Source organism: Lytechinus variegatus, chromosome 6 (genome assembly GCF_018143015.1).
Source record: "Lytechinus variegatus isolate NC3 chromosome 6, Lvar_3.0, whole genome shotgun sequence".
Taxonomy (NCBI): domain Eukaryota; kingdom Metazoa; phylum Echinodermata; class Echinoidea; order Temnopleuroida; family Toxopneustidae; genus Lytechinus; species Lytechinus variegatus.
The window spans coordinates 13,286,186-13,306,775 of NC_054745.1; the positions used below are offsets into that span (position 1 = coordinate 13,286,186).

Genomic DNA, 20,590 nt, shown 5'->3' on the forward strand with positions numbered 1-20,590 from the left:
TTTTCTGATGTGTTTGTTGAAACTCCAGCTGAAGCTGTGGTTGCTGTTAACGTTCCCGGAGTGCTTGTTGGACACCTTGATGTTGTTGAGGTTGCCAGTGTGGTTTTTGCATCTCCTGCAGAAATTGTTGATGCTGCTGTAGTTGTTGCTGTTGGTCAATGTAGTGTTACATCTCCTGTGTGTTTGCTGCTGTTTTTGCTCCTACTGTGCATGTGATTGAAGTACCTGAAATAGTAATTAATTTATAATGCATATGAGCAAGATACTCCCGGGGGGGGGGCACTCGACCAAAAATGTGGTGGGGGTGTGCCGCGGGCGAGACAAAAAACGGGGGCCTTGGAGCGGGCTTATTGTAAAAAGGAGGGTCCTCGGAACGGGCTTCGGAACGACAAATGTTTGTGAAAACGGGGGTCCTTGGAACGGATCGCCAGCGTGTGAGTGCGTATGCATCCCCACGGAACGGTCATGCGTGCATGATGCAGCTAGCGCGGCCTCCGCCGGGGGAGCTCTGCGGCCGCTTTTCACCAAAATTCGACTCGTTCAATGCGATCGGAGCGGCGTAACGAAAAATATGCTAGCTTTGGAGCGGATTTCCCTCTTCTTTTTTCTCGATAAGAAGAAAATGCTATGCCTTGGAGCGGCTTTCTTTGTTCTTTTTATCAACAAGGCAAAAATGCTATGCCTTGGAACGGAAATTTGAGTGTGAAAATGGGGGTCCCCTCCGCGGCACATACCCACTATGCATTATATACTGAGTGCCCCCCCCCCCCCCGGGAAGATACTAAACTTATTCCTAATTTCAATTTCATTGTTAACCCTTAATAGAGTGGGGGGGGGGGGGGTGGAGGCACCTCTTGGTACTTTGCAAGATTTATCCAAATGGACAAGATCCTCAGGCACTCCCGGGATGACCTACCAGAATAGCCTCACAGTAAGGTGTATTAACAGGATTTTGTACTCATAACATTCAGTTGATTTTGCATGAACTCAATTCATCAAATGAATGTAAAGGGTCTACCAGTAAAAAAAATTCTGTGAGCTTTTTCGGGTAATCTTTCTGAGTCCTTTTACTCCTTTAATGAAATATTAATAATTAAATACATGATGAAGTGAGTTTGACAGTTATTTGACATGTTGCATCTTATGTGCTAGTGGTGGGGTCAATCATTATAGAAATGCAGAATATACATGTACATGTACCAATTTGGCAAGAGAAAGCAAGTCACATTATCGACCAATGATTGATATTGGTTTGTTACTTTTGCAGCTGAAAAAAAAAATCAACACCTCAAACTAAGAGTTTAATTCTAAAATTTGGATTCCTGACAAAGAGCAAATCAAGAAGACAAAAATAATTCAAATTGTTATTATGACTTACTTTCTATGCCAAAATGAATCAGAATTATAAATAAGTTTAACTTACCTTTAAATCACATTTCTCGGCTCTTTATCTGGCTCTTCAAACCCTTCAGTTGTTGATTCTGGCATGACTTTCTGATACTATTTTGTGTCCTTCTGGAACTGTGGACAAAACCTCACCTGAAGGAATAAATTAAAATTTTCAAAAAATGTTTGGCACTATAATTTTTTTTCTCACATGAATACATTACATGTATATCAAAAGAAAAGAAAAGGAAACTTCATTTGACTATTAGGTTTTTGTCAGGGGGGGGGGGGGGTAAAGGGGTCAAGATGGGTCAATATGATGAACAAAAATGCAATAGTAAATAATATATAAGGATCAATCTCTGGTTGAAAAACGTCACTTCATGCAATTATTCCTCATAATTCATCTTGCACACACATATACACATAGTGAGGATGGGTGAGAGAGAGCGAGCATCGTCATCGTACATGCAAAAAGTATTAAATCCATCACTGATGTATAGATGGGGGCCATGCCCCCCAGTCAGACTGCAGGTCCCAAGAGAGTGGCTTCTTTCATCCAAATGATATTCATGACTTGAGATGTTTTGTATATTTAATGAGCTTGACGCGGACCATAACACCTTTTCATTCGGTCATTGCTGCTCTAACTGTGCATCGAATTTCATGAATTTGGTACCATTGTAAAGAAGAAGAATCATTCTTTCATGTCATATGTTTGGATTTATTCAAAGATTTTGTAATATAGGTTCAAAGTTTGATCTAAAATATGCTATAAAATAAATATTTTCACCAGACAAAAGTTGCTATTTTCACACTTTATTTGTGTTTGAGCCCAAATGATTTTTATATCATGATAAAGCTGAATATGTATGCTTTGAAACGATATAGGTTTCAAAATAAGAATTGGTTTAATCGGGTCAAGATCACACTTTTCATTTGCCAAGTACATAAAGCAGTTTGAAAACAAGAATACTGCATTCTGATTGGTCAAATAGACCACCCAGTGGCAAATTCCAACGGTTCCAGTGCCAGGGTTCGTAGGAAGGTCACACTTCCCATGTGGTAATCTCCTCAAATACCCTGTGCCTGTTGTTCTGTGAACCTTATCCAGCCAATCAGAACTCTGGATTTCATGCAAGTACAAAATTACAGAAATCTCGTATTGTACCTTAGTGGGAAAAGTGTGATCTTGACCCGATTAAAAGGTGCCGCATATCAAGAGTGGCATTGTGAGAAAGAAAAGAAGTTCAGCTTTATGGTGATATGGATATCATTGAGGCTCAAAATAAAAAGTTTGCACAATGTGCAAAAGAAAATGGAAGAAGAAAATTAAGTTTTGAGGCACACTTTCAGGCCAGAAATTTACTTATTTAACAAAATATTGTATACAAAATAAATGACCAATATGAAAGAGTAACTTTTACTCTATCTGATAGTGCAATAATATTTAATTTAACTTGAGGTTAAAAAGAAATGCCAGTAGTTGCAGTAAACACTGATTTCATGAGAAAGTCTGGCTTAATTGTCAGTATATCATCGAGGATCTAGATTTGGTAAAGTTACATAAACTGAACTTTGTGAAATCTTGAAATCTACGCTGAAAAATGTTCACACTGAAGATCACCAACACAGATAGGCACACGTGGGACAGTGTATTATTATTGCTGGAATATGAGCTTATTTTGCTTATTTCTCAGCAATTACACAATTTCTTCCAGAATCCTTTGGCACATATTTTTTATTCATACAAACAGACACTTGGGTGGTCATTATATTAGATTCTGTAAAAAGTCATTTTGAGATCGTTACCAATACTGGAATTTCTCTTTAAAACAGGTAAATTCTTAGACTCGAGAAAGAAAATCTCATGAATCACAAGATTTTGCAAGGATTCAGCCACGAGATGATTTGGATGTATCTGGACTTTTTGCTCATTAGCATAGGGACCTGCGGTCTGACTGCCCCCCCCCCCAATGTTTAACGACCAAGAAAGAAAAGGAGAAAAAGAAAGAAAGCGAACGAGAAAGGGTGAAATAGAGAGTATTTACTGGATATTATTACGTCAAAATCTTTCCAAATTTTGATTTCTGTATTAAAAAGTTCTAAAATTTTGCACACTCCCTTCGCTCTCTTTGGAGAACTTTTGTTCCATTCGCCATATTTAGCCCTCTCAAAATATTTGGCTCATTACGCCACTGAATTCAATTGTAAGAATTTTATGTTTGCTTAATGTAGACTTAATCTAACCCTAATAAGACTGCCAGGGTATTTTGGAGGCAGGAAAGATGGGCGGAAGGGGAGTGGGGGCCCTCAAGATTGACCGTTAATTGCGCAATTGTGAAGAAATGCAAAATGCCTGCCACAGATGAAAAAATTGTATATTTGATCATTCTAAAATTATTTAGAATTATATGTTTTACTAAATCATGCATGAAATTAGAATTTGGCTGGAAATCTATAAACACAGACCTTGAAGTTTTTGTTCAGACACATAAAAATTAATTGATATCACATACCTTTCATATGTATTTTTTTCCTTTCTTAAGTATTTCTTTGTTTTTTTTTACTTTTTTTATATTGTTGACAAAATTTTCTGATCATAAGCACAATGAAATTAATAGATTTTAATCAGTAAAAATAAACATTAACCGGTACGATACAATTATGAATTCTGGCTAGAAACAGATTTTGCATTGGATTTGTCCATGAAATCACATTTTAGTGCAATTCTGACATGTGTACTTACACAATGCACAATGTTGCATAATTGCAGAACCGGGTACCCAGGTGTCACAAATTTTGTCTGAAAACTCATAAACTTTTTTTAAAAAAGGCTTTATAATGACGCGGCACAATCTTTCACGTTGTGGATTTATCGTGAAAATTTTTGGGCTCCCACGGCCTTTTTAGGGTTAAATCAGATAGCACATCATGATGGGTTTTACTGATATTCATTCTGCAACCCATATTTCAAAGACTATCCATCATATCTGACATTGATTTTTACCTGTGGCAGTATGTTAGTCTCTGCATTTCTACAACTGTGGCCAAATATTCTACTACTAGTTCATTAGATGGGCCCATGGCATTTTTCTTATTGTAGGAGACTGGCAAGCCCTGGCTTTGAAGTTCCTGGTATATCCTTCTCCAGCTGCAATATCTGGTCAGTTGAGGACTTGGGGGCTTTGTGTCAGGAGTGGTCTTGGTAATGGCGGTGGCAATGGTGATGGCAGTGACAGAAGCAGACTTGGTGGTGGTGACTGCAATTGCAGCATTGTTGATGGTGGTATATGCCTCATCACGACCAACATTAGCTCCTGCTGCCATGCTGCTGGTCTCCATCTATTATGTTTTAAATAGAATAAAACATTAAAACAATTGATTATTAACACATCAACTTCAGAACACTAGCATATTGATAATAAAACTTGTAGATTAGCAGTCAAAGCATAAAATGAACTTCCACAGAAGAGTACATGTACCTTCTAATAGAATTTCAGACCACCTTGAGGATGTTATGCTCAAAGCAAGGTTTTTATTTGACAACATTGGTCAGAGGGACATGGATTTAAATGTCAGAATACAACTGGTATCATTGGTTGATCAATCATACTGTACAATACCCCATTTAGATATATGTTGCTGTTATCTTCCACTTTACCCCTCTTAGATTTTTGGCATTGAGTAGTAGTCCCAGGGAAGGTGCTGAAGACTTTGGTACAGGTGTCTTTGCAGTATCTGGGAGGTTGCTTGCTGAATCTAAATGACTTTCTTTCGAGGGTTTCCCTGGTTTGTGTGCATTCTGTACGAGAAGAGTGAATAAAAAAAAAAACATTAAAAAAAGAAGAAAAATTGAATAAACCGAGATGCAAGAATGAAAAAATGACTTTAAATTTGTCAAATTAATATTCAATAGTACATTTAGAATAATATTTGTTTAGAAATGAATCCTTTTCAATGGACTTGCAGCAAAATAAACATGTTTAAATATTCATGATGATTTATTAACCCTATCTGGCCCCAAAGGAGGAAGGGGGGGGGTCTTAAAGGGATGGTCCAGGCTGAAAATATTTATATCTTAATACATAGAGTAGAATCCACTGAGCAAAATGCTGAAAATGTCATCAAAATCGGATAACAAATAATAAAGTTATTGAAGTTTAAAGTTTAGCAATATTTTGAGAAAATAGTCATATCATGAATATTCATTAGGTGGGATGATGTCACATCCCCACTTTCTGTTTGGTTCATAAAATCATAATTTTTTCATTATTTCATACATGTGTAAATGATGTGTCTCCATTATGATGAAATAAGTTTCAGCAATTAATATCTAATGTACTAAATCAGTTGTCAATCCAATTTTTCTAGTTCTTGGAGGATAAAATTTAATAAACATAATTTCATATAATAAAATTCAAAAGAACAATTTGAGATGTGACATCATCAGCCCACCTAATGAATATTCATGACGACCGTTTTCACAAACTACTGTTATAAACTATCAAATTCAATAACTTGATTATTTGTCATCTGATTTTGATGAAATTTTCGGCATTTTGCTCAGTGACTTCTACTCTATTTATTAAGCTACATGTATAAATATTTTCAGCCTGGACCATCACTTTAATAAGCCCCCTCCACATGTTTTGCAATAATTCCACAGTTAGAAACATGTCCTCATATTTTTTTTGTTGGTCAAGTCTCGCAGAAGTTTAGGGACCAAGTTTGCGGCATCCGGATACGCAGTAATGCAACAATGTATGAGTTCATGTCGGACCTAGAATTGCTCAAAAACATTATTTTTCTTACAAATCTAATCCAATGGAAATTCTATTTTAAATCATAAATGACAAATGCATCATTATTCTTGCACTTATTGGTTGAAATTATAAAATCTTTGCTTTGTCTCAAAATATTATATCTATATTTTGATATTAATAGATGCTCTAAGATCTTATCTTTGAAATGGCATTTAAAAAATAAATTCATGCTTGAGCGAACACGGGACGTTTTATACTTTTAGACTTTTGGCTAATCAGCAGACTTATAATATATTCATTATCTTTGCCATAATTTTCGAAAAATGCTGTCAAATTTCACTAATAAATTTATTCATTTACCTGAATTACATTGGTTTTAATTTGAACTTCTTTTACCTTTGAATTTTCCTTCATAAGTAAGAAGAGACTTTCTTGTCAACCCAAGTGAGAAGATTTGCATTTTTAATTGGGAGAATTTGTAATCATTCAAATCCTTTTTATTATGTGAAACAAATTATGTTATGGTACCTTTGATAATAATTATGTGAAACAATTTATGTAATGGTACCTATAAAAGACATGAATCCTATTTTCAAGGGGTCATTGAATCCTTCACCAAGTTTAATTATGTGCTTGACAGGACAAACAAGAAAATATTCATGTCTTTCAATGGCAATGGTGTATTGAGTCAATTTTGAAGGAGCAAGATATGGCAGATCAGGTAAAATGCATTAAAAAGTTGTGAAGCGAGCAAGCAAAAATTTCCAGTTTTTACTAAAATATCCAATTTTGTGATTTTGACATAATATTCAGAATAATATCATATTTCACTTTCTATGTTTTCTGTTATTTTTCTTTCCACTTTTTTCCTTGGTCATAATTTTGTATTGGGAGGGGGGGAGCACCCCGAGCCCCCACCCCTCAGTATGCCACTGTTCAAAGGCATCATAACCTTTGCAGAACACAATGAAAGGATTCGAAAAAAAACACGCTCTACCATAATTTGGTTTAAAAAATGTTCTTGCCTAAGGAAGGAATATTCAAAACTAAAAGAGAACATATTAAAAAGGAACAACACCACAACTATCCAAATAAATAAGTAGATTTGGAAATGAATTTTGACTGCATAATTCGAAAATTATGGCAAAGATAATGAAAAGGTTAAGAGGAATTCTGCTGATAGCAAGAAGTCCGACCATCATATTATGCCATTTTGGCGCAAGCTTCCTTTTTTACCCCAGACAAAACAAAAATTTGTGTTTGCGTAAGCACGAACAAAACCAAATTATTTTAATAGCATTTGAAGGATAAGACTCCATAGCATGTATTGACACCAAAATATTGAGATCATAATTTGAAACAAAAATTTTATAGACTTTTCAAATCTATCCCATTTTTTCATACGCACTGTAGAACTTGGGAACTTATTTAGAGATTTACTTAACTGTACAGCAGAGAATTCTCTATTTATGCATAAAATAATTTATCAAAAATGAATTTTAATAAATTATGAAAAATCAGCAATACACCCTTAGCTTTGCAATTTCAAAGAAGCTCATGCTAATTATGTAGGGCTAAACCAAATTTTTAATTTGTTTGATCATTTAGTAAGCGTTAACTTAAAATACACAGTCCCCTGGTACACAGTATAGGCCGAGGTCCATGGTGACCCTCCCGAATAGGATAATTTTCATTTCTCTTTGGCTACTGAGAATGGAATATTCAAAACATTGTTCTGTCAAACCAAAGGTAGATAGATAATACAGAGATTATATTTCTTTAAAACACGTATGATATAGATCTACTGTACCTTCTGATGACGAGGCGGCAAATTAAATGTGGTTGGGACAGCATCCTGTCTTAGACGAATCGTTTGCCCAGTCCTGTCAAAGCAAGCATCTTCAAAATGATCAGAACAGAGTTCAGAGCTCTTGGAGGAATTCGATGAAGCTTGCTTCATATTGACCATCCATACTGTGTTACAGTACCAGTTCAGTCCAACGGCTGAATGGGAATCTGCAGCAAATGTAAACACATGTCATGAAATCAATTATATATAATTAAGAAAACTCTAGGCCTACTCAGCAGCGGCCCGTTTATCAACACCTGGACAAGTGAGTCATATTTATCTACTAACCACAGAGTTAGTTCCTATCTTTAGGATTTTTTACAAGAAATAATCCATTAATAACGTTATATTGAGACTATCGGTAGAAAGTACAAGAGATGTAGCCTTAATCACATAATAGCATAATTTTCAAAAAGTTAAATCATGATAAAACTTGCAATTATTGTGATAAATCAGGAAATACATCCAATCAAAAAAATAGCAGAGCCAAAACTAGAACAAAAGCTTCAATCTCTGTTAAAGGGGAATCCAACCCAAATAAAAACTTGTTCTTAGGGGAATAAGAAAAATCAGTCAAGTTGATAGGTGAAAGTTTGAACACTATCTGACAAATAATAAGAAAGTTATTTTTTTAAAGTTGTGAATATTGGTAATCCCTAGATCCACGAGACTGCAAATTGGCCACATATGTGATGTCACAGTGATGTAAGGCAAGGACTACTCTTCCATGTACTCCAATACATAAAATGGCTAATATGTCATTTTTTCAAATGTTTTACTTCAAATTTTTATTTTTCTTTCACATGAGGACATAAAACAATATACTACCAGGGTTATATTTAGATTACTGCCCCAGGGGAAGGGCAGTTAGGAGAAAAACACAAATCCCTGATAATTAAGTACATGGCCTATGGGAAAGTTGTCCTTGCCTCTTGTCATAATTTACTTACCCAGTTGCCACTTTGAAATCTACATAATCATAGGGATTTCAATTTTAAAGCAGCCATAACTTTCTTATTGTTGGTCCGATTTCTTTCAAACTTTCACCATTCTGTTTTATCTAATTTTCTCCTTTCCAACACTATATTTTATGACCAAGGCTGGATTCCCCTTAAGTGTAAAGGCATCCGGCCGAGCGTTGTTGGAGCGGTCGTGGAGCGGAGAGAAAAAAAAATCATCACTGCTCGCTACCGTTTACCATTTTCAAGTTCGATTTTAGTTTTTTTTGTTTTCGATTTTTTCCCCCATTTTGAGAGAAAAATTCTACCCTCTTTCCCTACCGCTCCAACAACGCTCGGCCGGTGTGACCATGCCTTTATGTTGGTTGTTCAGCTGAATTTCGTTGGCTTCACTCACCAAATACAGAAAAAGATATAAAAATACTCCTCGAGACAGAGGGCTGCCAGCTGTCTACTAAAGGCAAAACATGCATCAAACATAATTAAACCATGCAGACTTGGGGATTAAAATGCCGAGAAAAATGAAATCATCACTAATTCATTTTGAACATGACTAAAAAACAAGGCAAAAGCAATTTTTGTCTCGCCCACTTATGAAAATAACCAGAAATATTGTGATTTGCGAGGGCACGCAAGAATTATATCGAAACTTCATTGTGAAATTACTGGGATGGAATAACACTTGTCATACCAGCCTTGCACGTAAACTTTAATATTGACCTGAAAATGACCTTTGACCTTACCATGTGACATCCGACTGCAGCATAAGTCTGCAAGTTTGGTTGAAAAGTGACTTACGGTTGCGGAGTTAGGTGTCATAAGAGAGTCTTGCATGTAAACTTTAACCTGTAAATGACCTTTGACCTTTCCATGTGACCTCCGACTGCAGCATAACATGCACGTCCCCCAAGTCTATCCAACATCCAAGTTTGGTTGAAAAGTGACTTACGGTTGCGGAGTTAGTTTTCATAAGAGAGTCTTGCATGTAAACTTTGACGTTGACCTGAAAATGACCTTTGAACTTATCATGTGACCTCCCACTTCAGCGTAACATGTGCAGGTCCCCCAAGTCCATCTACTGTCCATGTTAGGTTGAAAAGCGACTTACATTTGCGAAGTTAGGTGTCCTGCATGTAAACTTTAACGTTGACCTGAAAATGACCTTCGACCTTACCATGTGACCTCTGACTGTAGCATAACATGCAGGTCCCCCAAGTCCATCGACCATCCATGTTTGATTGAAAAGTGACTTATGGTTGCGGAGTTAGGTGTCATAAGAGTCTTGCATGTAAACTTTAACCTGTAAATGATATTTTACCTTACCATGTGACCTCTGACTGCAGCATAACATGCACGTCCCCCAAGTCTATCCAACATCCAAGTTTGGTTGAAAAGTGACTTACGGTTGCGGAGTTAGGTGTCATAAGAGTCTTGCATGTGAACTGTAACGTTGACCTGAAAATGACCTTTGACCTTACCATATGACCTCAGACTGCAGCATAACATGCAGGTCCCCCAAGTCCATCTACCATCCAAGTTTGGTTGAAAAGCGACTTACGGTTGTGGAGTTAGGTGTCATAAAAGTGTTGCATGTAAACTTTAACGTTGACCTGAAAATGACCTTTGACCTTACCATGTGACCTCTGACTGCAGCTCAACATGCAAGTCACCCAGGTCCATCTACCATCCATGTTTGGTTTAAAAGCGACTTACGGTTGTGGAGTTATGTGTCATTACAGGTTTGTGACGGACGGACAGACATTTGGATCCCTTAGTCTCGCCTTCACCTCTGGTGGGCAGGACAAATATGTCATACGGACGTTGAGATATGCCGCGAGAGCTTTTCTCGAAAGGGTGGGTTGAGGAGGAAAGTCAAACAAAACACACCTTTTCGGGACAACCGGGGGAACTTTCCATGAAAGGCTGCATGTGTTTAATATTTTTTCTGAACCAATCGTTTCTATGAAAATTAGTCTTGAAATAACAATATAACAGTAATATAGACACTAGACAGAGGTGCATAGATGGGGGGAGGCTTGGGATGCTCTCCCCCCCCCCCCCAAAAAAAAAGGGAAAGAAAAATGAAATATAACATTTTCTGAATATTTTTATGTCAAGCTACAAAATGTGATTTTTTTTAATGAAAAGCTTGCTCGCTCACAACTTCTATTGAATTTTGCCTGATATGACACATCTGACTCCCTCAAAATCTTGGGCTCATTTTGTCTCTGATTATTAGGAGAAAAAGAGAGCTTGCAGTTTTTGTGATTCTGAATAAAATTTCATATTAATGAAGTAATTCTGGACACAAAATAATTACACAAAGCCATATGGAATTATGAGAAATAGTAAACAAATATATCAGGCTTTGAGAAAGTATAGTTGAATTATTTATCCGAGGTTGGTCTGACAATTACTTCCTGAGGGGCGAAGCCCCGAGGGAAATATAGTAGTTTTGCCAGTCCAACCGAGGATTAATAATTCCCACTATGCTTTCGAATGAAACGCCTGATATATTTGTTTTTTATCCAACTTTTTATAATTTATAACCAAAATCTATGTGATGAGCTTGCAAAGTCCGGTTACTTGAGTTGAATTACCTACTTTTCTCTGAGCCATCGTGCTCAGCAGAACGCAGATCAGTGCCTGTGCCGACACATCGCTGGACTTGCCCGGGAGAGAGAGCGCGCTGGCCGGTGTGCCTGAGAGTTTAGCTAGATCCAGTTTTGTGAAATAATGATGTCAGACCTCGATATACTAGTATCCAAAAATATATCGAGGTATGACGTCAGAGTTGAAATATATTCGGTCACATGATGCTACTTGAACCAATAGTACTATACATGATTTACTCTATGTAGGATATAATGTATTCTATTCTATAGGCGTAAGTATTTGCATAGAAGTGTGATGAAACAAATCAGTGGCGAAGTGAGCCAAAGTTTTGAAGGGGCTAGATATGAATAATTGGGCAGATCTTTTTTTTGTGAGCGAGCAAAAAAAATAAAAATATTTAACTTTATAAATATCCAATGAAAGCATAATATTCAGAAAAAATATATTTCACCATTTTCTTTTCTACTTTCTTGGTCATAATTTATTTTTGTAGGAGAGGAGAGGGGGCAAGCGCCCGAAGACCCCCTCGCCTCATCTGTGCACTGAAGAAATTACTTTGAAACTGACTTTCCTTTGCAAGCTGCTGGATAATCTTTATATAATAGTTACCATGCAAGGACGGCTGCACTGCCGAGACTATTGAAAATAAATACATGAAAATGCACAAAATTTGTGTTTTCCCTTTTTTCCTTCCGTTTTGTTTCACCTGCATAGGAGAGTAAAATTATATTATAGGCGCTGTTTTTCTGACGGTGGCGGCATCAACACCAAATCTTAACAAAAGGTTGTGTTTTTTAAATGAAAACTTAGAAACCTAGTTCATGAAATTTGGGCATAAGGTTAATCAAGTATTGCTAAACGTCCTGCCTGAGTTTCAGGTCACTCAGTTGTTGTGTGTCCGTACAGGTTGTGTGTCCACACGATCAATGTTAGAAAGTCATTTGAAAAAAGTTAGAAGCGAAGTTTCATCAAATTTTAGTACAAAATGTTGGGAAATAAAGAACAAAATAGAAGATGATAACAAGTATTGAATTCATATTTTTAGTGTAATCCAAAGACAAAAAGGAAGGCTTCAAAAAGATTGTTTACATTCATAATTCCGAAGCTTCGTTATTCCGAAGGTTTGGATATTCCGGAGGTTCGTTAATCTGAAAGCGAAATAAGGTTCGTTGTTCCGAAGGTCCGACAATCCAAAAATTGAAATGACGTTCGTTGTTCCAAAGGTTCGTTAATCCGAAAAGGAATAATGAGAGTCATAATTCCGAAGGTTCGTTAGTCCGAAAAAAAATGAGGTTCGTTGTTCATTTAGTTTTTTCGGATTAACGAACCTCATTTCGTTTTCGGATTAACGAACCTCATTTCGTTTTCGGACTAACGAACCTTCGGAATTATCACTCATTATTCCTTTTCGGATTAACGAACCTTCGGAATTACGCCACAAATGTTCGGATTAACGAACCCTTTTTCGATTTAACGAACATTGTGGTTCAGGCAATAATGAATTCACGTGTTTTGGAATTACGAACCTTCTGAATTACGAAGTGTAACCAAAAGATAACATGTCCGGACACTGGACCCCCTCCTATATTAGTTTTGTTTTTAAAGATCGTGATGTTCCATGAGTTTTATATTTCCCCATAAAATCCCACCTTTGTCACTCGGAATATCAGATCGACTTAACGGACACGATGTTCAGCCAGATGGAGCGTATAGTAGTGGTGGTGAAGTGGAGCCGGCACAAACATCGCTCGAAGTAACTAAACTTGTACTAGTAATGAGTGGGGCTAGGACCTAGGCCAAACATACTTAGGCTACCACAACAGGCGATAGGCTTTCTTACCCCTCCAAAGATAACTTCTTAAATTGGAGATAAAATTTTACCTTCTAGGGTGACCTTTTCTTGGACTTGCCCTATACCCTGTACCATGAACCGTTTTGGCAGTGGATATCTAAGTCAGTGGGTCGCGCATGGGATCTCATTCTTACTTCTGGTGTCCATACCACATGATTTTTCTGTGCGCGGTGGCGCATCTTTGGGCCCGAGCCGAGATAGGCCTCGACTCTAACATTAGAGTCTACGGACAAGCCCAACTCATAGTCAAGGGTTCATTACATGCAGAAACAGATCTAGAGGGGGGTTGCAACCCCCCCCCCAAAAAAAAAAAAAAAATCTGGGGACCATTTTTTTTAAATCTTATCTTTTTTAAAAAACTTGTAATTTTATTTTATTCTATTTCTATGTATTCATTTAATTTATTATTATTATTTATTTGGGGGGAGGGTTGGGCGAACAAATGTCACATAGTCCTTTTTGCCCCCCATCAGCTTTTTTGAGGACACGGCCCGCCACCGCGGAAGTGACAATCTAGGCCAGGGTTGCCGATTCTCATCCCCAAACAAAAATCCCCCCATTAAAAAAAAAAAAAATGGGGGATTGCAACTTAATTTTACAAATTTTCATGGGGGTTAATTTGGCAACGACCTCTATATCAAAAATAGTGGTGTTTTAGATGCAAGGAAACGCCATTTTCACACACAGATTTTCAAAAATTTTCCCTACGTGGGAGGGGGGACACCCCCCCAAACACCCTCGCTTGCTCCGCTCGCTTGGACTCGGTCGCTACGCTCCCTCACATACCACCCCAACCCCCCCTTTATAAAAGCTGGATCCGCCCCTGACATGCCACAGCGCACAGAAAAACCAAGCCATTACTTAGAAGTGGTGTGTTTAATGCCTTATGGACGTGGACATCACTTGCAGAAGTGGGATCGCAGCAAGCCAGCATGCGCGACCCACTAACTCATTAACTGTCAATTCGAAATCCACTGCCAAACATGGTTCAATGGTTTAATTTACCAGTATTAATACTAACCTCGCAATGCGTGTGGGTGCCCAAGCTAAAGCTGTTTTTAATAATCTAAAAATAAAATCACGTCAATCACTGACTCAGTCTCAGACAGTCAATAATTATATAAAATTTGTCATCCAATGAAGTTTCCAATTTCAACATGCATTTTGCTCTGAGTCAGTCTGAGTATGAATTTTACACCATTTATCAAAATCTAGGCCTAAATATCAGCCTGTATAATTCATTACCATTTTAGGTGTGCACAAAAGACCAATCCCCCTGGCCTGGCATGGGCATGGTCGACTACAGTAGGACCCTACACAAACTTTAATACACGGGACTATAAATTGCACAGCTTCTTGCAAATGCAAGTTTGGCAACGACTAACGAATTCCCATTTTGTTTTCAACGTAATTTTGAAGTCGAAAACATAGCTAAACTTACGAATGCAATGTCCGTCCACATTCTACCAATTAGAGAAGTTGTTTGCAGCTCTCGTTGACATGAATAACGTGAAATCTACGCTAAACAAGAAAGGTTCACCAACATGCCGACCTGTGAGTGTGACCGTCCCGCGCCCGGATATCGATCGAGCGAAGATATCGGCTTGAGCAAGGTGCAGCCAATCAGCGACGATCTCATATTCCCTGCCAGAAAGAGGAGACAGAATTATTTTACATGGACGGAATTTTTTGTGATGTGACACAAAATCATTTCGTCGACGGAATTTTTTGTGATGTGACACAAAATCATTTCGTTGACGGAATAAATATTTGCATCGCAACGAAATGAATTTCGAGGACGCAATTTTATTTCGTCTCGAGGAAATTGATTATAAGTGTGACACAAAATAAATTTCGTATACGAAATCAAACTGCATGGAGTGAAACACATATTTTCCTACAGAATTTTCCTTTGGACAATTGGGGTGCTATTTCGTTAGATCAAAATTCATTTCGTGTGTACGAAATAAATTTTGTGGACCAAATTACATTTCGTCTCGACGAAAATTTATTTTGTGTGACAAGAATAATTTCGTATACGAAATAAAACTGCGTCATGACGAAATCATTTTCATACGAACAAAAAAACTTTTGTGTACGGAATGACGTGAATTGGACGGAATTTACCATCGGACATTTGGTGCGCCATTTTGTATGGCACGCCAAATGAAGTTTGTGGACGCAATTACATTTTGTCTAAACGAAATTTATTTTGTGCATTTCGTCGAGACGAAAATGATTTTGTGTGACACAAAATAAATTTCGTGTACGAAATTAGAAAAGCGTCATGACAAAAAGATTTTCGTCTGAATAAAAACACATTTTGTGTACGGAATTGCTTGAATTGCACAGAATATACTGGCGTACACTTGGCACGCCATACAAGTGAACGCCACCAACATGTTTATAACATAGACGACAAGACTTCACTCGAGTAAAGGGTTTGAATTGCAGCCTTCTCATGCCTTGTGTACTGAAGGTCCTCTCCCCAGCAAGTTTAGTCTTTGCGTGGGGACACACTTGTTGATCAAAGTTTCAATCAGGGTCTGTGTCTGCAGACTGGACAAGACCCATATGGTAGTATGGTGGATATTAACTCCTAAAGGCATTTGGGAGTACAAGTTGGGAACCGGTTTTGTTCACACAATGTCAATGTGCTGAATCTGATAGGACCGGTTCCCAAGCTGATTTCCCATGTTTTCAACAACTAATTTGCAGAAACAAAATGGCTGCCAAATTGACCATTCATAATCTTATTCCTATAATGTTTGTTTATAATATCCACTTTCTCATGACGTGGATAATTCAAGATCTTGCAAATGCAACATGTATCATTCGAAAAATATTGTTATTTCTATTAATTAATTTAAACTTTTGTCTATTTCATATATAGATTATGCAAATAAATTATACACAACAAAACAGTAAGTCCCCCCTTTTCCGAACCAATGCGAGTTTTTAAAATATTTTTACATGAGCGTGTATGTAATTTTATAAGCTACCCTCTGAGTAAATGTAATGGACGTATTTTATGTCATGCTTCAGCGATTTTGCTTCCACTTTACGGAAACGAAAAGCACAACCAGAAGGCAAAGTTGTAACTTTTCAAAAGTCACAAGCCAAATATCATGATTTTGCTTCCACTTTACGGAAACGAATTCCACATTCTCATCATGAAAAATAGTCAGAAGGCTTGTAAAAGGTACTTTCGAAAAGACGATAAAAGTTTTTTGGGCTAAATTTCACGGTTTGATAAACACAAGTTAGAATTTGCTATAATTTGATTTTTACACATTAATTTTCTATCGATAAAAGTGATCAAATTCGATGACATTTATTTTTTGGAAGAGTATCTTAAACAATATTCAACGTATCACGGATCAATGAACATTTAATGAAAACAAAAATACGGATTTCAAATATCATAGGCAAGTATTGTTTCATTTTGGTCACTGAAATGATCTTTTCTCAACTATGTTAGTTATGTTCATGACCAATTAACATGCTTCAATGATTGAATGAACATCTGGAATGTGATTAGTTCTTTTTTACGTTGTAATAAGAATCCGCGTTTATATAGCGCTTAATCCATCGGAACGACGTGTCTAAGCGCTTTACAGATATATTATTACCCCGGTTATCGGATTCAATCAGTCATTCCTGCACACAATGTGTGCACATCCTCCACCCCCTGGGGGAGTATTCCAGTTAGTCGCCTGTGAGGCGCACACAGTACTGGACAAGCTACAATGACTGTCACATCCTACCGGTTACCCATTTAGCACCTGGGTCGATATTGGCAAAGAGTGGATTAACGCAATGCCAATGGACGCCAGACCGCGGTGGGATTCGAACACACGACCCTCTGTTTACAAGGCGAGAGTCAGAACCACTACACCACGGCTCCTCCACGTTATTGGAATAAATGCAATTTCTACCTATGGATATCTGTCACAAACCTCCTTGCATAGTTCATTTGGTTTGATTTTTATAAAACTCCCGATGTCTAATGCTTCAGTGACCACACAATATTCGAAAAATATGCAAATGAGAAGAAAGTTTAAGGCCTTGCCCCACCATGTGCCGTATCGAATGAAAATTTTAGTATGCGCGCCCTTTTCATAGTGTTAATCTGAAGCCATGTGAAAAAAAATTGTTCTCAGAAGTTACAAAAACCATTCATTAAACAAACCCTCGTTTCATTTTTTTAAGATTTTGACTTCCTCTCTCACAGACATTGTGTACATTATGGCTGCATATGTTTAAGAATAAGTGACCCCTTATTCAATATGGTGGAACTTTTTTCAAGGCTGTTTTTAGCAATGTCATTTGGCAGTTCTGTTAATCAACCTACGGGCAGAATTCTGTGCAAAAATAAAATCGATATGTTTATTCATGGATGAGTGAGCATGCATCAAAGTGGGGGAAAAGGGGCATCTTCATTGTCACAGACTCATTTTGAGGGGTAATAAAGTGAATAATGGGGGCAAATTCGGTTTCATATGTGCTGTTGTTTTTATCATCCATCAGTTTTATCACCACACACTTTCCGAACTTTTTTATATTTTCATGGTTGAGCGAGCACGTTCGAAAACTTAGGAATGAATACTCTTTATACTGCATAAATGTATTCTTTCTCTAACAATTTTTTCAGGATCAGTTGAACCTATGGACAAATCAGTGGTGGATCCAGAATTTTAAAATGGGGAGGGGTCGAGTAATTGGGGGAGCCACCAACTTTTTCCAATTTTAGCATGTTTTTAGCAAGTTGTAGGGTACACTACCATAGACTCCTATGATGATACGACACAAAACATTGTGCTTACTCAACCATAAACATACGATATCAAAATTATGTGTAAAGTGGCTAAATGATGGATAGTAAAACAGCATAACCATTGAATTCACCTAAAAACAACCATTGTCTAAGTTTGTATTTGCACAGTCTGAAAAACGACTCTTGTGACTTTCAAAAATGGTCATTCTTAATTCAATCTTTGATTACTCATGCATGACTCAACCGATCAATCTCATTTTCCCCTGGAGTTGCTTATAATGAGAGTAAAGAAAACACCTACGAAATTTCAAATTCTTCCGTTCCAAATTTACTGCAATTTGATTTAGGGGGAGTTACTTTTTTGTTGTGTATTTAAATATCATGCTTTAATTTGATAACTTCAAAAGTATATCATTTCTGGTACAAATTGCATTTACATAATTATGAACAATTGGTTAAAATTATTATCATTTGTTTGGCGTCACCTGTGCCTGGGAGGCGAAAAAGCAAACTGAATCACTGTGACCCGCAGGTCTTCTCCCGATATAACAAAAGTGCAGGTGGACCACTACACCGGGGGTCCCCCCTACTCTTATACGAACCTGTGCAGCGGGTTTTTAACGTGCAAGGGTGGTGACGCTCCTCTACACGGGGCCTCCATTTTACGTCTTATCCGATGGAAGGAATGTTTTCCATTGCAACATAGCCTGCATTTATGAAACATGGGAGAGACGTCTTCGCACAACGCACTGGCTTCACTCATTCGCCCGGGGTGGACTCGAACCAACGATCTTTTGTTCGACGGGCAGACGCGTTACCGACTGAGCCAACAACGCTCTTTAAAATAATATCACAATGCTTTTGTATTTTGTTGTTCTTTGAGTTTTTCCCATGTATTTCTATTTATTTTCTTCCATTTTTTCGTACATTGTTACGAGATCTATCAACTACTGCTTATCAACGGCAATAAGTAATCAATGTATTAAGCTTCATTGATTAAATTATTCAATTATCGTTTTAACCACAAGTTTTAACTTGTATTCTGAAACAAACACACACACATACACCCACACCCACATACGTTGCTGATCCTGACGATAATCGAATTCCATGAATCTATACAGCAAAGAGAAGGAGTTTATGAACGGATAAACGTATATAATCATGATGGAATTAGATTTCTTGAATTAGATATATTCAATAGTTTCATTTATCCATCATGCCCATACAGAAAATAGATTAGAGATGTTTATTGCTGCAACTTATTTCTTCACAATACAGACACATCATTTACACATGCATGATTCAGTGGCGTAACATGCGGGGGGGCTGGCGGGTTTCATCGGGGAAAAAACGGGGGAAAAAAGAAAAGGGGGGAGAAAGAAAGGGAAAGGAAAGGGGGAGAGGAAAGGAAAGGAGGAAAAGGAAAGGGAAAGAGTAAATCATTCCGAAATAGGCATATGCAATGCAATAGCATGATGGGAAATAAATTGAAAGATGAAAAATCCGGAAATGAAGGTAGAATGGAATTAGTCAAAAGCTAAATTGGAAAACAAAGAAAAGGGACAAGAAAAAAAAACTTAATAACATGACCAGGCTGCCGAGGATAGAAAACAAAGAGCATTGCACTGTATACAAAATTGCGCTAAAGCTTGCTTAATATTATGCAAATAAGCTACCGGGGCTTTGCCCCATACCCACGCAGTACGGACTCTTCATCTATTACCTTCAAATGGCTCTATAACCCCCACCCCCCTGTTGGGACCCTTCCTACATTAAGCTTTACGTTCAATCACTGGCGTACAGGCGCGGGGGGGATGGTTCCACACCCAAGAGGAAATAAAAGAAATGATAGGAGACAACGTATAATGAAATGAATGGAAACAATGAAATGTGTTATTTGCTGAATATAATGGATATATATCACATAATCAAAATTAAATTTCAATAAGCATTTTTTCAGCTTGCTTTGCTCGCTGGCGACTTTTCAAAAATTTTCCCACATTGCTATGTTTTGCCCCCTCAAAATATTTGGTTCAACTGGGTTGAATAAATGTGTTGTGTAAAAGCTATATTCTGAAAATACCCGCGATTCGATTAAAAATAGCGGCAATCTGCGAGGTTTTAATGGCTTTGATATCAAGAAGTTCCGGGGGCTCCAGACGGACCCCATCCGCATAGCACTGCCGTATAATTATGATAATGGAATGGTTCGGCCATGTTCCCCAAAAGTTCTAGAACTAAGGAAAACAAAAACGAGGAAAGAAAAAGTGTAGGAAATGATTTTATTTAATGAATAAAATGTCAAAAAATATCTCAAGGTTAAATTCTCATTAAAAAAATGTGATATTTATTCCCGCTCGCTCGGGACTTTTTAGCACATGC

At 37.4% G+C, this 20,590-nt stretch overlaps 1 protein-coding gene across 4 annotated transcripts; it reads right to left on the minus strand.

Annotated features, from left to right (window-relative positions):
- Nucleotides 1–12: 12 nt before the first annotated feature.
- LOC121417035 (THAP domain-containing protein 5-like) lies at nt 13–15,079 on the minus strand. 4 transcript variants are annotated; one of them, XM_041610589.1, is made up of 6 exons: nt 14,870–15,079; nt 7,963–8,168; nt 5,051–5,191; nt 4,397–4,731; nt 1,424–1,539; nt 13–225 (listed from the first exon to the last, which is right to left on the minus strand). In XM_041610589.1, exons 2-5 carry the CDS (start codon nt 8,119–8,121, stop codon nt 1,536–1,538), a joined length of 639 nt encoding a protein of 212 aa, XP_041466523.1. In that variant the 5' UTR covers nt 8,122–8,168; nt 14,870–15,079; the 3' UTR covers nt 13–225; nt 1,424–1,535. The 4 variants fall into 4 exon arrangements, with proteins under 4 accessions (XP_041466523.1, XP_041466522.1, XP_041466524.1 ...); XM_041610588.1 differs by lacking the exon at nt 14,870–15,079 and adding an exon at nt 13,458–13,697; XM_041610590.1 differs by lacking the exon at nt 14,870–15,079 and adding an exon at nt 11,565–11,944.
- Nucleotides 15,080–20,590: the final 5,511 nt, after the last annotated feature.

What these genes read in the sequence shown, in the direction of transcription:
- LOC121417035 (XM_041610588.1), bottom strand. Translation starts at nt 13,503, where the DNA reads ATGGTACAGGGTATAGGGCAAGTCCAAGAAAAGGTCACCCTAGAAG. An exon ending in TGCCGCCTCGTCATCAGAAG is followed by an intron (nt 5,192 to 7,962) that starts GTACAGTAGATC and finishes CTTCTCGTACAG; the next exon opens with AATGCACACAAACCAGGGAA. An exon ending in ATGCCAAAAATCTAAGAGGG is followed by an intron (nt 4,732 to 5,050) that starts GTAAAGTGGAAG and finishes AAAACATAATAG; the next exon opens with ATGGAGACCAGCAGCATGGC.